Source organism: Gopherus flavomarginatus, chromosome 7 (genome assembly GCF_025201925.1).
Source record: "Gopherus flavomarginatus isolate rGopFla2 chromosome 7, rGopFla2.mat.asm, whole genome shotgun sequence".
Lineage (NCBI taxonomy): Eukaryota > Metazoa > Chordata > Testudines > Testudinidae > Gopherus > Gopherus flavomarginatus.
Window position 1 is genome coordinate 71,588,780 of NC_066623.1, and position 15,747 is coordinate 71,604,526.

Here is a 15,747-nt window from a genome sequence, read left to right on the forward strand (position 1 = left end):
CACTCCTCTAATGGTTAAAAACCTTGGTGTAATTTCAAGTATAAACTTCCCAGTATCCAGTTTATATCCATTTGTTCTTGTGTCCACATTGGTACTAAGCTTAAATAATTCCTCTCCCTACCTGATATTTATCCCTCTGATATATTTATAAAGAGCAATCATATCTCCCCTCAGCCTTCTTTTGGTTAGGCTAAACAAGCCAAGTTCTTTCAGTCTCCTTTCATAAGACAAGTTTTCCATTCCTCGGATCATCCCAGTAGCCCTTCTCTGTACCTGTTCTAGTTTGAATTCATCCTTCTTAAACATGGGAGACCAGAACTGCACACAGTATTCCAGATGAGGTCTCACCAGTGCCTTATATAACGGTACTAACACCTCCTTATCTTTACTGGAAATACCTCACCTGATGCATCCTAAAACCACATTAGCTTTTTTAACGGCTATATCACATTGGTGGCTCATAGTCATCCTGTGATCAACCATTGAGCCATGAGCCCTGATATTGAGCCAGTAGTGGCCTATCCTCTACTCCAGGTGCCAGCACAGGTACCCTAAGAATAGCAGCCACCCAAGGCATTGTCCTTTAACTAAACTGCTTTCAGTGTCCTAGACCACTTCCCCATGGCTTCACCAATGCTTCACCCTTACCTAAAGGTGCATCTATGTTCAGGCCCAGCAGCCAGCCAAGAGCCCTTTCTTACTGCCCTGGTCCCTGCCAGCACTGAGCTGTCCATAGTGCTACAGTTCCCTTTGGCCAGCCAGGGGCACAAACTACACTTCTTTGGCTCCAGCAAGGAACTGAGTCTGGGCACCACAGCGGCTCCTTTAATGCTAGCCTGCAACCCTCTGATTGGCTAGCCCCTTACAGTGTCACCTCCTGATTGGCTGCTTCCTGTGCAGTCTTTCTAGGCCTCTTGGAGGACTTAGCTCCACTGCTCCTTTTCTGGGATGGGTGTGGCAGGACATTGAGGCCTCCAGCAGGGGACCTCTGGGCCTAGTCCACCTCACCACAATGAATAAAACCCTTATCAAATGTCAGATGTTGACTATGAATACTGATGGAGGAATAGAACATCTTGGACATCCTGCCTTATACAATTTAGGAAACTGTATAAATAATAATTATCATTATCATTATCTGGTGAAAAGGGAGCTTTTATGCCTTCCTGTAGTTGTGCAGAGCGGGCGCTCCATTTAAGTCAATGGGGGGTCTATGTATGATAGGAATGCGAGATTAGGTAAATTAAGATTTAGTGCAGAGACTAAGGCTATGGGGCAGGTACAGCATCACATGATGCAGGCTTCTCAATCCCATCATTCCATGGGCAGCCGACTAGATTGCCAGCTGCTTTTCAACCGTGTGTGTGTGGCGGGGAGAGAGTTTGTGACACGGACTGTGTGCGCATGGGGGGAAGAGACAGAGTGTGTGTTGGGGGAGAGTGAGTCTGTCACTCTAAATTCAGATGGCTGCTGGAAGGAACCAGTCATGAGGCAGGGGAAGAGTGACACCCCCGACATCAGCCCCCACCTCCCTCCCTGGCTCTGCACAGCACAGCAGTCTCTCTCTCTCTCACACACACAGGCGCGCGCGGCCCTGCCTGCCTGCCTGCCTCTGTGTTCCTAGTGCAGGGGTTGAACAGGAAGATTCCACGTTAATGATTTGGTCTTTGTTCAGGAGCTGAGAGGCAAGCTCAGCTGTCAGAACTTCCCAGAGCTTTGAAAGGGGAAGAGTGCATGCCTGCAGGGCAGCTGAGTTCAAAACAGTGAGCAGAGCGGTTACAGTGGGCATTGTGGGATACTAGGGGAGGCCAGTTATGGTGATATAACAATATAACAAACTACATTGATACTTTGTCACTTTAAATTTGCTGTAAAAACCTTTATGCCTCTCATCAAGGTGGTTTTATTTTGCCACTGAAACTGCAGAGTTTTGTCACCAAAAGTAGCATCACACTGTGTCCACCTCTACTGTTTCATTGCCAAAAGCTGCCTTTTGGTGACAAAACTCTGCAGTGTAGACAAGGCCTAAGTGGTGCTGATGCTATGTATTCATTTATTCTTTTGGCAGACCTGGGCATGAGTCTGGAACCAAACTTTCCCAAGCTTTGGGTATGTTCAGATCTGGAATTTTGTATGTTCTACAACCTGGTTTTAAATCTGACCATTGATGGAGGCTATAGAAAGCTTATAGAAAGCTTTTCAAAGCTATCTTGGCAAACAGGGGACTATGAAAAACAGATCATTTGTCTAAGAACTATTTTTGGTTTTCTAATCAAGCCTTCAAAATGTCTGAATTACCCCTTAGCGCACACAAAAAATAATGTGTGACAATTCATTGTCTTTATATTGCAAATGTTGCCATCTCCTGACCCTACATTAATTTTTTTTCCCTGTGTGCCTGGCTGACTGTAACATTCTGCTCCTTTTCAGAATTATATCTCTAGCAACAATTTTTTTTCCAGTGGGAGTTTCCCATCATATAAGAAATATTAATGAGCTCTAAAGTCATGATATAAGACAGGCTGTTAGGGTTGATAATTACAAGCAGGATACTTGCTGAAAGTGATTTGATTCATATTGTATGTGCCTGTCTGTGGCGCTCTCAAATGCCACAAATTTGAATATAGTACAGAGACACTGCTATTTTGTCTGTGAGCAAATGGCAAGGAGATAAGCAGCTGAAGGTCAGAGCACCGCACTATTCTCACTGCTGCTTCCAGCAAGATGAGTGCAGACAACACCTATCATAGCTAAAATGAAGCATACAGCCCTTCTGGAACTAAAGAACAAAAAGCAGAAAGTAGATTTGTGGAGGGAATTAGGATTCCATGGGCAGTATTCATATGATGTTTGCAGAGGCTATAAAACACAGTTTTGTCATAGTAACACAGGCCTGGCTTCTGTTCTGGGCAGCGTCATGAACTTCTGGTGTGACTCTGGGTAAAACTTGAGTCATTCAGGCTGATAGGTTGCAATCCTGCTTGTATTGACTTTAATAGCGGAGGATCAGGCTGAGGCGGCCTTTCAAGATCCTTGAGTAGGTGCTACCAAACCACTAGTCATTACTACTACCCCTAGCTATTGAGTCAAAGGTGATTTTAAAATGGACCTGAATAAAAGGAATCTATTTGTTTTGTAAAAATATTTGTGATGAAACTTAGGTTTAACCGGACATTGGGGTTAGTCAAATTCAGCACGAGTTCAAAGTTCAGTAAAAACAAAAGTCAACAAAGTCTAATTCTCAGCAAGCAGAATATTGCACATGGAAACTCAAAGGCTAGGACCAGTCTGAGGGAAATCTCTTTCATTGCTCTAGTCCTGGTCCTAGCAAGAGTGGGAGCACTGGAGTAAAAAGGCTGCTGGGGTTATCATCCCTATGTCATCAAAACTCACTTAGAGCTCCTACCCTTGCTAGCACCAGCAAAGTCACAACAGTAGTTGAGCATGAGTAGGCAATTTCCCTGAAATCCTCAGTGCAGACAAGGTCAGAGCACTGTGCATTGGGAACAGAACCAAAATGAGCAGGATGAACTCACCATCAGCTGGCTAAGAGCAGAGCTACAACAATTTATGAAGGTGAGCAATAGCCCAAATCCAAGTGTCTGCCCCCTCTGTATCTTAGCATTGCCACAAAACAGGACTAAAGAGGCAAATGAAAGACAAAAGGAACTCCAGTCACTGATGAGCAAACAAGAGATTTGTTTTACCCCAGGCTGTTGTTTTAAATTCAAGCCCCTGCATAAGTAGGTAATGGGGAAGAGAGCCCCAGACTGTACCTCATGCAGAGGACAGCCATAGTGTGGCTGAAGAGCAGAGACCACACTTCATCCTAGTGCCTTTACTGGCATTGTCTGCCTGAAAGGGAGCAGGGTGAGGGAGGGGCAAGTGTGGAACGTGGAGCACAGCATGCCCTCTCCAAGGGTGATGTAAGTGCTATGCTGGTGTATGCTGCTGGGGAGTCTCCACAAGGATTCTTACCCTCCAGCACACATTGCATCTCCCTCCAAGGTGCTCATGCAGGCATACAGGTCACAATGTAGCCCTGACTAATGAAGGTGAGGCCAGCAGCATTAAATCAAGGGGGGAGGGATAGCTCAGTGGTTTGAACATTGGTTTGCTAAACCCAGGGTTGTGAGCTCAATCCTTGAGGGGGCCGCTTATGGAACTGGAGTAAAAATCTGTCTGGGGATTAGTCCTGCTTTGAGCAGGGGATTGGACTAGATGACTTCCTGAGGTCTCTTCCAACCCTGTTATTCTAAGATGTAAGCAACATGTTCCTAGGGGTCAGTGAGGATGGAACATGGTCTCTGCTTTTGAGTCCTTATGGTCTACCTGCCCCCTTCTAAACTCTAATGTATTGGGTGACATCAAATACCAATTCCCACTAAATGCCAAGGGGAGTTGGGCACTTAAGTCTTCTAAGGCCCCTTTGCAAATCCCAGCCTCAATTCGCAAGCAACAAAACCCCCATTGGCTTCAGTTTTCAACAGATGAGCAGTGTACACAAGCGGCACGAGAGGGAACTTTGGAATTATAGATAGGTAGTTGATCCTATACATTAAGGGCCGGATCCTACTGCTACTGAAGTCAAAGGCACAAAACTCCCAATAACTTTAGTGGTTCAGAATCAGGGCCTACAAGCCCAATCCTGTTCCTACTGAAATTAATAGAAGTTTAGCCTTCAGTTTAGACTTCAGTATTGTTATTGTACTGTGTTGTGGTGCCACCCAGATGTCTTAATCAGGACCCTACTGTGCTAGTCACTGTACCCACAATTAATATAAAGAGACAAAGAGCAGACAGTCAAATCATATGACAAGGGAGGTGGATGAAACAAGCATTGAGGAAGGGAGAATGACAAGGTAACAGTAACACAGTTACGTTGGTTATAAGCCCACGGCCTCAGCTGGGAACAGGAGCAGACTTCAAGTACTAAAACAGGCAAAGTTTGTAATTTGAAAATAAATGGGCTGGATCCTTATCTGGTGTAAATTGTCATAGTTCTGATTTGCACTAGCTGAATATCTGCCCCAAGGTTGTTGGTTTTTTATGTACCTGAAAAATGTGAGGAGGAGCCTTAATTTTTACATGAAGATTCCATAGTCTGATTTAACAGATCTTAAAAGACATATCTATACCACAAATAAAACCATGTTGTATTTAGGGACACCTTGTTCTAAGATACATTTTATTTCTCATGTGGAATGGAGTCTGTCACTATGTTAGAATTAATAACCCAGGTCTTGACCATGAAAGCTGGATTCTGAAGACGACCAAGCAAGACAGCAAATTGGATTTGAACTTTGACCTTCCTCACTCTCTGCAAAAACATATGCTTTCTCTGAATTACTGTTAGGAGCAAGGAAGCATTTCATTTTCTGCAAAGCCAAACAAAGGGAACACTTTGTAGATGTTGCTCTGGGTGCAAGATTTTCTTATTTTTATGCACTTTTAATTTAATTTTTTTAAAATAATAAATATTTTTTTCTGATGGTTTTAACCTGCCAACTGCAAGTGTTCTGCCAGCTACACTATCTCCACTGAATAAATGTGAGTTGCAAAATTTGGATGGCATAATCAAAGTTTCAGTGGAATCCCCTGCCCTCCATTTAGCTAACAAGAAAGCAATGGTGCTAAAAATGGTATTAGGAGAATTTCCTGCTCCAAAGAAAAACATTACTTATCAAATAATACCAGCATCCCTTGGAATAGATAGAAGAGGCTTTTTTTTTTTTAACCTGCATGGTATCCTGAATCTGGGTAAACATACTTCAGAGTTGAGGTAACTTTACAGAACATCCCAGAGGGGCTGTTACAATACAGTATTGTAACAGCCCTTCTGTTGTCTACAAGATATCTCACACACTAGCATATTTATGAATTGCAAAGGGCAAAGACCAACGCAATGAGACAATCTTCCAATTAATTCAACTAACTGTGAGGCCTACCAATAATGAGAGAGTTTCTTTAAGTGACTAGTTCCTCACAGATGCTATTAAATACAAATTTAGTTGTAACATGGTGTAAGTAATCTGAAAATCAAAGGGTTTAGTTTTCATGCGAATACTTAGATAATAAGATGTGCTTGTAATTACCATATTCCTTGTGAATGAAAGCTGTTCTGTTCTGTTCTCTTCTCTTCTCTTCTGTAAATTCCCCCAAATCTGCAAAAATGTAATCTTGCAATCCCTACTGAAGAGGCAAATTGTTTTCTAAAAGAGATACCTGCTTGAAGAAAGCTTACATAAATATGACATTTAAAGTGTTCCCAGAGAAAACCTGAAGAATTAACACTTTGCTAAACTTCTTTTTTTTTAAAGGTATAAACTGTGAGCTGGAAATTGACGAGTGTTTGTCACAGCCTTGTCTAAATGGTGCAACCTGTCATGATACTTTGGGTAGCTATTTCTGTTCCTGTGCACTTGGATTCCTAGGTGAACTCTGTGAAATCAACATTGATGAGTGTGCCAGTCAGCCATGCCTCAATGGAGGGCAGTGTATAGATGATGTTAATCGGTATGTATCCTAGATATAGGGTAACATTCACAAGAAGGACCGATGCTCTTTAACTTGAACACTAATAGGTTGAAATAACATCTGGTTACCTGAGATGTCAAATTGTTGATTTCATTTACTAAAAGAGGACCCAATCCTGCACTGACTTGAGTGCAAGTTTGGGGGCACTAAGAAATGCAAGATTGGGCCCAGAGCTGGTAAACCAATGGGAGTCTGCTGCAAAGACTGATTTGCTAGGTAGACTCTTCACATTTGTAACTTTACAAAGTGCTCTTTAGTCAACTCTGCACAGCTATTATTTAAAGATGAATTCTGCGCCATTTTGATAAAACAAATCTTGAAAATCATATTAATCTGCCAAAACTTCAGTTTCTTAATCAAGATGAGGAAGTATACAAAATATAACATGTTGGCATTGTTCAGCTGTCCACTTTGAAAGAATAGAAACATTAAAGAAAAGTGAAAGACAGGGTAATAGTAACCATAAGGGGCTATTTTGAAAGTACCAGTTATAAAGAAATCCATCAGAAAAGCCAGGTCATTAAGAGCCTGGGCTTGACTTTAATTCACAAGAGGATAAAGATCATGTTCCAGCAATGAACTTTTGCACCATATTGCAACAGTACACTAACCTTGTAGAATTCCCTTTCTGTAGTACTAAATGACTCTGAGCAATACAAAGCAATTCTTGATTTTCCAGTGCAGTTCAAGCATAGTGGAGTGAGAGAAAGAGGTCACCTTGCATCTGACACCTGCTCGGCAGAGTCATTTAGAAAGCCTGAGACCTTTTGAGGACACACGCATATTGTGAGCAGCAATAATGCTCATTCTAGCCAGACCAGATCACACTCATTTACCTAGTGGAGACCAAAACTGTGACACATGTAGGAATGCTTTGAAGTGACTGATTATACTGCAATGTTTCTGGAGGTCAATTTGGTAATCATAATGAAAAAGAATCTGCACACTAATTACATTAAAAGGGGCTTGGACAGCAGAGCAAATTTGAAATACAAAGATAGCCAGTCCTTTTCTGCCATCGCTCCTCTTATTAAGGTGTTTGAGTTAGAAGAAAGCTTTTATTCTTCATATCCTCATTTCTTCTTTCTACCTCATCCTGCAGTGAAGTTATAATCCTTTGATGGGACAATCTACTGCTATGAACATGACTGTGAAGTCACAGATTTTGCATTATGAGCTATTAATTCAAACACTAGGCCAAATTCTTCCTTCATCTTCAGTCTTGAAACCCTATTGCCTTCAGTGAGGTTACATGGGTGTAACATAGGGCAGAACTTGACACACTGGGCCCAACCGTCCTCTGAAACCAGTTTTACATTTTACATTGACATCAGTAGAGTGTCTGCCGATTTACACTGGTACCTAACCTGCACCCACAAAATACCAATATGTGCACACACAAAGTATAGTTGTGTGTGCTCAAAGGACCTGATCCAAAGCCCACTGAAACCAATGGAAATACTTTCAGAGGGATTTGGGTCAGGCCTAAAACAAGCACTGCTCTGGACAAGTAGCTATTTTGCACATTGTGAGATCTGAAGTAAGGCACCCCCAGAAAAATCGGTCTGGTGACCTGCTTAAGGGAACATGGGGATTTCTCTTAGATGCATACACCAATGAAATCACACCCTCGGCACTAGGAGGTATGCGTGGGGAATTTAGAGCCTCACTGGGCTTTCTACCCACCCTGCCCTTCTTTTATTAATTATGCAAACCAAATCCTCTGTACAAGTTAACCTCAAGGATCCCCTAGCAAACCATTGCAATGTGTAATAATTGAGTGTACATGAGAAATAGATACATATGCAGATTTGACAGCGCCAGCAATGCTATTTGAAAATTCACTGTGACTTCATTTCTGGGTCAAGGGAGAGGATGGGCTAAAGGGGGATAAATCCCTTCTCCAAATACAGATCTTCATCAAGCAGAAAATATATCAAGGAAACATAATAAAAACTAACAAAAGAAATGACATTTTTCTGTTCTGAGAATACTTTTAAGAGTTCATCTCAGGCTGAAAATTATGTAGTTGATCACAGAAGTCCTTCTCCCCACATTTGACTTCCCAAATTCCATACACACTGGACCAAATTCATCCGTGGTCTAAGTCTACATACCCATTGGTTTTAGCAGTGTTACACACATGCTATTTCCCCCATTGTGAATTTTCCCCAAATGAATTTTCCCCATTGTGAATTTTTTTCCTACCATTCAAAGAAATACTGTAGAATGTCAATACTACAGTAGAAATATCACATTATGCTCTGGTGTTCAACAGCATTACTTGCTTCTCCAGAATAAGGCTTTGGAGTTAAACCCTGACATCACAAAACAAGTGTAGTCTTTTTATCTCAAGGCTAGAGATGTCATGTCATGTTCAGTCAGAAGTCTTCATGGTTTTAATTGCACAAAAGCCAATGGATTTTTTTTCAAAATAAAGGAAATCTAATATAGTAGCTGAATTAATTTACTTTCTGATGACATACACAGATCCCCTGTTCTTACTAGATAAAGACGAAATGCAAATCACCCCAACAAGCATATTATAACTCAGCCATTTTGCAGAGGCCTTTCTTTTTGTATGGCATGTGTTGCATTAGGTGTTTACGTGGATCATGCCAGCAACATAGGAGGTATGACATATCATGGTGCGATTACAAGATACTGTGTGTAATGTGACACAGTTGGCATTTCTGAAATCAGCACAATGGATTAAAAAGCAGGCACTATTGATGGCCTGCTGATAGCTCACTACTGCACATATTCATATCTCATCTTCATGCACAAGCTAATTTTTTTCTGAATGGAAAACTATAGCACTGCTCTGAAGTTAAAGAGATATTAGTATTATTTTTCTTACAATATCACACAGAGGCCTCATTGTGCTAGCTCTACACATTGTAAGAAGTGGTCCTTGCCCTGAAGAGTTTACAGCTTAAATAGACTTCCTCTTAAATAATACTTAAATAAGACTTCCTCTGAAATAATACTTCCTCTCTTATACTGACCTATGTCTGCCTGTTCTGAGAATACTTTTAAGAGTTCCTCTCAGGCTGAAAATTATGTAGTTGATCACAGAAGTCCTTCTCCCCACATTTGACACAGGCAGACATAGGTCAGTATAAGAGAGGAAGTATTATTAGCTACATTTTATAAATGGGGAACTGAGGCACCAAGACTTGCCCAAGGTTACACAGGAAGTCTGTGGTAAATCCAGGGATTGAACCCAGATCTCCTGAATCCCAGTCTAGTTCCTTAGCCAGAAGACCCAAGGCTGGGAAAGCAACCCTACTTGAAAGTGTTATGAGTGCGTCAGTTAGGCTTGCAAGGCACTGTGCTTTTACATGATAATAAGTACTATTATTATTTATTTCCCATGGTGCCCACAATGTGCTAGGTACAAACACAGGAGGAGGCACAGTCCCTGCCCTGATCTTTCAACTTTAAAAAAGAGTTTTCATTTTAAATGGGTCATCTCAGCACAGGATGCTATACAAAATGTTTCCAGTGTAAAAGCAATTCAGTCCAAAGATATATATGAGTCATCATAATGACTTCTAGTTGGACTCAGTGTCAGCCTTTTGTATTGCAGGTATAGCTGCAACTGTACCAGTATTGGATTTATGGGCCTGCACTGTGAAATCTTAATTCCGTTATGCCAGTCCCAACCATGCCACAATAATGCTACCTGTGAGGACAGCGCTGAGAATTATACATGCCACTGTTGGCCAGGTAAGCTCTGCATTCCCTTACAAGCATTCTCCTTCCCTTTAAAGAAGAAATGTCCACACAACTCTACAGCTACAAGAAAACAAGAACCTACATACATTTAAAAATATTGTATGTGACCAGCCTTGGAAAGGGTTCATGGGACAGAACCTTAGTATAGCTCCATTGGCTTCAATGGAACTCTGACAGTTTACCCCAGCTGAGGACAAGTGACCTCATATGAGGTCAAAATGAACAAAATACAAAGTATTATTAAGTCAAGTCATTAGCACAGTTGGAACTACAATCTGGGGTTTACTTCCCAATCACATGCTTAATTCATCAGCACATGGGACAAGGGAACTCTTGCTGCTGCCGCCAGGTTTTTAGTCTTCACAAATGGACTTTTCGATTGAAATGAGAACCCTGGTGCTCCCACACAACATGTTGAATGCTCCATCTGGAAATAACTTGAGCTATAAGTGGATTTTGGAAACCAACCTCCAGTGGACCTCTGAGTGCAGGTCCTTACAAGTCAGAACAAGGGTCAGCACACAAGGTGCAGTTTCAGAGTCTTGTGCCCCTTCATGCAGCCATGTCCCACTAAACTGAGGAACTGCTTCAGAGACAGTTGTTTGAGAAAATGCTCCTGCATCCCTGGACAGGATGCAGACACTATAGTTTCCAGAGAGACTCATTGTGGTTAGTTTGTATGTTGGTAGATTGTTTTCCTGCTTACTATAGTGTAGTGGGAGCTCAGATAATAAGGTGATTGTTGCATTAGAAATGCATCGATTTGACAGAATTCTTAGGATTATGGAGAAATCTCAGGAATAACAAGTCTTTGCATTCTATAGCACCTTCCATTCAAGAAGCTAAAATCACTTTACAAACATTAGTTTATTTGGCCTCCCTACACTCCTGTGAAGCTTGCAGTCAAGCCAAGAACATTTCCTGATTCCCAGTCCTTTGCCTTAATCACACAATTACCATCCTTCTTTTATATGCCCTGCTATTTTTGAAATGTGTGTACAATTGAACTGGCATTGAAGTAAAGCTGAGGATTCTTACTCTTATCCCTTCCTTGAGAGCTTTAGAACTGAGTGGTTTCGTTCTAGTCCAGCTGCAACTGCTACTTGCTTATTACCAAGGTGTAAATGATGTATTTGGAAAAACGGAACCAATAAAACAGAAAAAAACAATGGTTGGAAAAGGCCAGCTGCTTCCAAGTAAGGCTCCTCTTGGACAAAGAATACTAACTGAACAAACAGGCACAAAAAACTGAGAAAAGCTTGGAATAGTAATGGATAACACTTAAAGTTGTGCTGGAAGCTAATCACTTCGAAGTGTGGATGCTTATTGTAAACATTTATAACCTTTTGGGTTTGCAAAACTTGGCAAAAAATGTTATAAGAATCATCTCTTTCTCCTTAGTTTACCAGTACTTCCTGCTTCTAGTTAGCACCTGTTGCTGTGGATTTTTGGAACCATAAAACAGCAGCAGAAAGAAAACAGTAAAAACAGAAAACATAAAAAGGCTTAACTGCACCTTTTGAACCTCATAGGGCATTCAGATCCACGGTTCCAGTTTGACACATTGTAAAGTTTGTATCCAGATTTATCCATAGGTTATGGAGCTCAATATTTTCAAATCCAGAATATTGGTTCTGACTACTCTCTGCCATCACACTGGCCATGGAGATTGTTTGACAATGACACATTCTTGTTGTGGAATTCAGGGAAAATAAAGGAGGAATAATATTCTTTTAGGTATTTGTTATGAGACTACAATTTTGGAAACAATCGTTTCTCCTCGAGAACTGAAACTTTTTACAGCACATCTTAAGTGACTTACTTATCCAGGGACACTCATATGTTTTTCAAGACTGAGTCAAACACCTGATTTCTATTCCACAGGGTATGCAGGTTCCCATTGTGAGATTGATGTAAATGAATGCAGCAGTAATCCATGCTTCTACCAGAGTGAATGTGTGGAGCTGTCCTGGACAACCTGGTATGGACATATTCTAGAACTGCCAGCAGATTTCAGCTACAACAGAGCATCGGGTTATGTGTGTAATTGTCGGCCAGGATTCACAGGTAAGCCTGTTGGGAAAAACTGAAGATATAATCTGTTACAGTATCCTATGGCTTAAATATAGTTACATGTTGTATAGGTGACATAGTGCAAAGGGTCCCCCTTGTGGTCATAGTAAATATGTATTTTTAGCAGAAATATTGAGGGCAAGGCTCCCAAGTCTACAAATAAAAAAAATAAAATAAAATAAAAAAAAATAACTGCCACACACTTCAGTAACAAAGCTAATTAATAAAAGCAACAGGCTACTTAATTTAAATGAATGGCTAATTACAGAGGGACTACTAATTTATTAAAAAAGGAGTTGTGAGGGTAGCAAGTTACCAGGTAGCAAGTTGCTAAATTTGACATCCAAACCAATCCCTGAGCAAGGAGACAGAAAGAGAGACCTTGTGCCCTCTGCATTTTTGTGCTTGGAACACTGTTGCTCTTATTGCATTTGTTCGAATTTTACTAAAAATTCCTTTTGGTAAGGACTTCTTTTCTTATCTGTTTGAGGATCATTGTGCACATTTATAACATTCTACAATGAGCAATGAGTGTTAACAATGATGACACATTTGTAAATAAGAAATGAAGTAAGAATTCTACTTGACAAGTTTACAATTTCTCTCTCAATCTCTGCAATCCTAACACACTCCATATTGTGGAATCTAGGTATTGGTGGTAACCCTCCTCACAATGACTGAAATGCAGTTTCGTTGATACATCTGTCATGTAAGGCACTGGTGAGCTTCTACATCTTAAATGAAAATTAACTTCAAAGGAGTTTGTATGTCTAACAAAAATCTTTTAGCGATAATCATAATTCTATAATAGAAAGGTAGGTCAGTCCTGAGTTTCATGTTCAGTTATCTAATGTATTAATCCTTTTAAAAAGCCCAGTAGTGTAAGGCTCTGGATTTACAGTCTGGCCTTGTCAACTCCACTCTCCTAGTCTCCAAGAAAAAAGAATGAGTCATTAAAAATAGAAGGGATAAATTTTACCTGTCTTCAATTTGACATTCCATTCACCTCCTGAGTGGTTTATAAAATCTGCCATGTCCTCCAGTGGGTAGCACGACTGACCTCTCTGACTCAGCAGGTACAGAAAATGATTTTTCTTCTGCAATTCTCTCCCTCTGTCTGTCTCTCTGGATTTTGGATGAATTTCCACAGAGTGGCAATGGGACTCTAAATGATTCTGCTCCATTCTTTCCCTTTAACTATCCTTCCCTATCCTGTCACCAGGTATTGCCAGTGCACTTTGTTCTGTCTGAGATGTCCATCCCTCCCCCTGTATAGTCAGCTCCATCACTCTTCTCCAAATACCTCCTCTCTCACCTTACATCCATCCCCACCTTGCATCCCTCAGCTCTCTGTTCCTCCCCTATTAGCCTATTTTAAAAATCCACATGCTGTTCAATATGGCTACTATTATTGTTCTTTGGTTTCACCTTCATCCCTCCCTTCCGCTCCACTCTCTTTCACCTTCACGTGTCAGATTTGCCTGATTGAGGCTCTGATTTTGCCAACCTTACCCACTCTTACCCCCCAGGTAGTCCCACAAATGTCAGTGGGACTACTTATAGGGTCAGATACTGCTCAGGATGAAGAAGAATCCAGCCCTTACATCAGACACTCTCTAGGGATGGGACAGTGTATTTTGTATTCTCTGTAAAGTTTGGCATTATGTGAATGTTTATTAACAATAAATAATAATAGCTGTGCTATCTGCTCTGTGCCTAGATGAAATTAGGGCTTGGCAGATACTCTCTACTCTACAAAAGCCTTGAGCAAATGCTAAATCTATTGCACAGCTGTATAAATCCTATGTGAGTATGTGCAATATGGGCACGTGGAATACAACATATTTTTAATAATTAGGATCCTAAATCCATATTTAGGCACCAAAATTGATTTTTCAAAAGTGCTGAGCACCCAGCAGCAGCCATTGACTGTGTATGAATTTAGGAGCATCACTTTAGACCCTGTTTTTGAAAGTCCTTGTTTATATTTATGTAGTCATCCTGTAGACTGCACCATGGGGGCAAAAAGGCAAGTCAGAATGAACAGCATCACTCTTTGCACTCAGTGTGATATGTGACTAGCTAGACACAGGAAGAAGGTATGTGTCATAAGAATAGTTGTAGAAGCTGCTGCTGAAGAACCATTCAGCAGCCACATGTTGTGCGAGGCAGTGGCAAAACAGGTTTATTCTCATTACTCAGGACAGTTCACCTACAGCATCTGGTTCTCAAAGTGGTCCAACTTTTAGCCACTTTCCTAGCTGGGTTGGCCAAGGTACATGGAGGTCAAGTGTCTTGCTCCAAGTCACACAGTAAGACAGCTGTTCTGCTGGAACTGGATCCTAGGATCCCCTGGGCATCCAGTGCTTTGCTCTAACAACTAGAGAAAACTGTCTGCTGGAGTTAGAGATAATGCAGTGAGACTGATTTGCCAAGGAATAAAATCTGAGTAGTGCTGATGAATGTGGTGCCCTTAGGTGCAGTGCTAGTAACCGCCCCAATTCCTTTCAGTAGACCCCAGTCTTTTATAAGTGCGTGTACATACCCACAGACACTATAGTCAGAGGCAGCATCTACATTCTGAAAATGAACGTACTTAAAATCTGCCTCAGCTGCTTAGTATGTCAAAAATGCTGATGCTAAAATCTCCATGAGACTAGAATGGAAACATTCACTTCTAGTGGTGGTAAGTTATTTCTCCAATTAGAGCCAGGTATCCAGGCTTTCAAATAATAAATCACACTGTTCTGTGGGAATTAAGGAAGATGGGGGTTGATCAAGGTCTGTAGCAGTTGCACTGCTCAGTCTGGAGATAAATCCAGAATGAAGTTCACACACAGCAATGTATTGGCTGCTGGTTTGTGTATGTGTATATAAATATATGTAGAACTGCCTGCTACTGTGTGGAATGTCAGACACTGTTGTCTACTTATCAGTTCCATTAACTGGCTAAGCTAAGTTGTTTTGGCTTGCTTGTTAAAGGTCTGTGTATTTGGAGCAGAAGATCTTGAGTTCTTCTGACCTTAACACCTAAAGATCCATGTATGTTTAAGTACACTGTTTGCAGCCACAGATTGTTATCAAAGCAAAGGATTAGTAGAACAAAGCTTGTTCTCTTTAATAAATAATCTTATACATTTTATTATACCCATTTTATTTTAGCGGAATGTAAATTAAACTTATGAATTCAAACAGCCAAAAAAACCCACAACACAGTAGAGCCACATTTTGCCATTTAATACATGGGACTAGCTGCTAGGGTCAATCATTAGCTGGAGTAAATTGGAATAACTTCAACAGAGCTACACTGATTTACCCCAGCCAAAGATCTGGTCCCCATTCTTCTACTGGGGCACAGTTTCACCATCCCTTGCTGCAATAAGTCATGCACACAGC

At 41.0% G+C, this 15,747-nt stretch overlaps 1 protein-coding gene across 7 annotated transcripts in view; it reads left to right on the top strand.

Annotated features, from left to right (window-relative positions):
• CRB1 (crumbs cell polarity complex component 1) overlaps positions 1 to 15,747 on the top strand; it is a 219,743-nt gene that overhangs the window by 83,516 nt on the left and 120,480 nt on the right. For all 7 annotated transcript variants that reach the window (XR_007775369.1, XR_007775370.1, XM_050961360.1 and 4 more), the window contains 3 exons: positions 6,321 to 6,516; positions 10,130 to 10,269; positions 12,163 to 12,345. Coding sequence is in view for 5 of the 7 variants with exons in the window: in XM_050961360.1 (XP_050817317.1) it covers positions 6,321 to 6,516; positions 10,130 to 10,269; positions 12,163 to 12,345 (519 nt within the window). In the remaining 2 variants the exon portion in view is untranslated. The remainder of the gene's footprint in view (positions 1 to 6,320; positions 6,517 to 10,129; positions 10,270 to 12,162; positions 12,346 to 15,747) is intronic.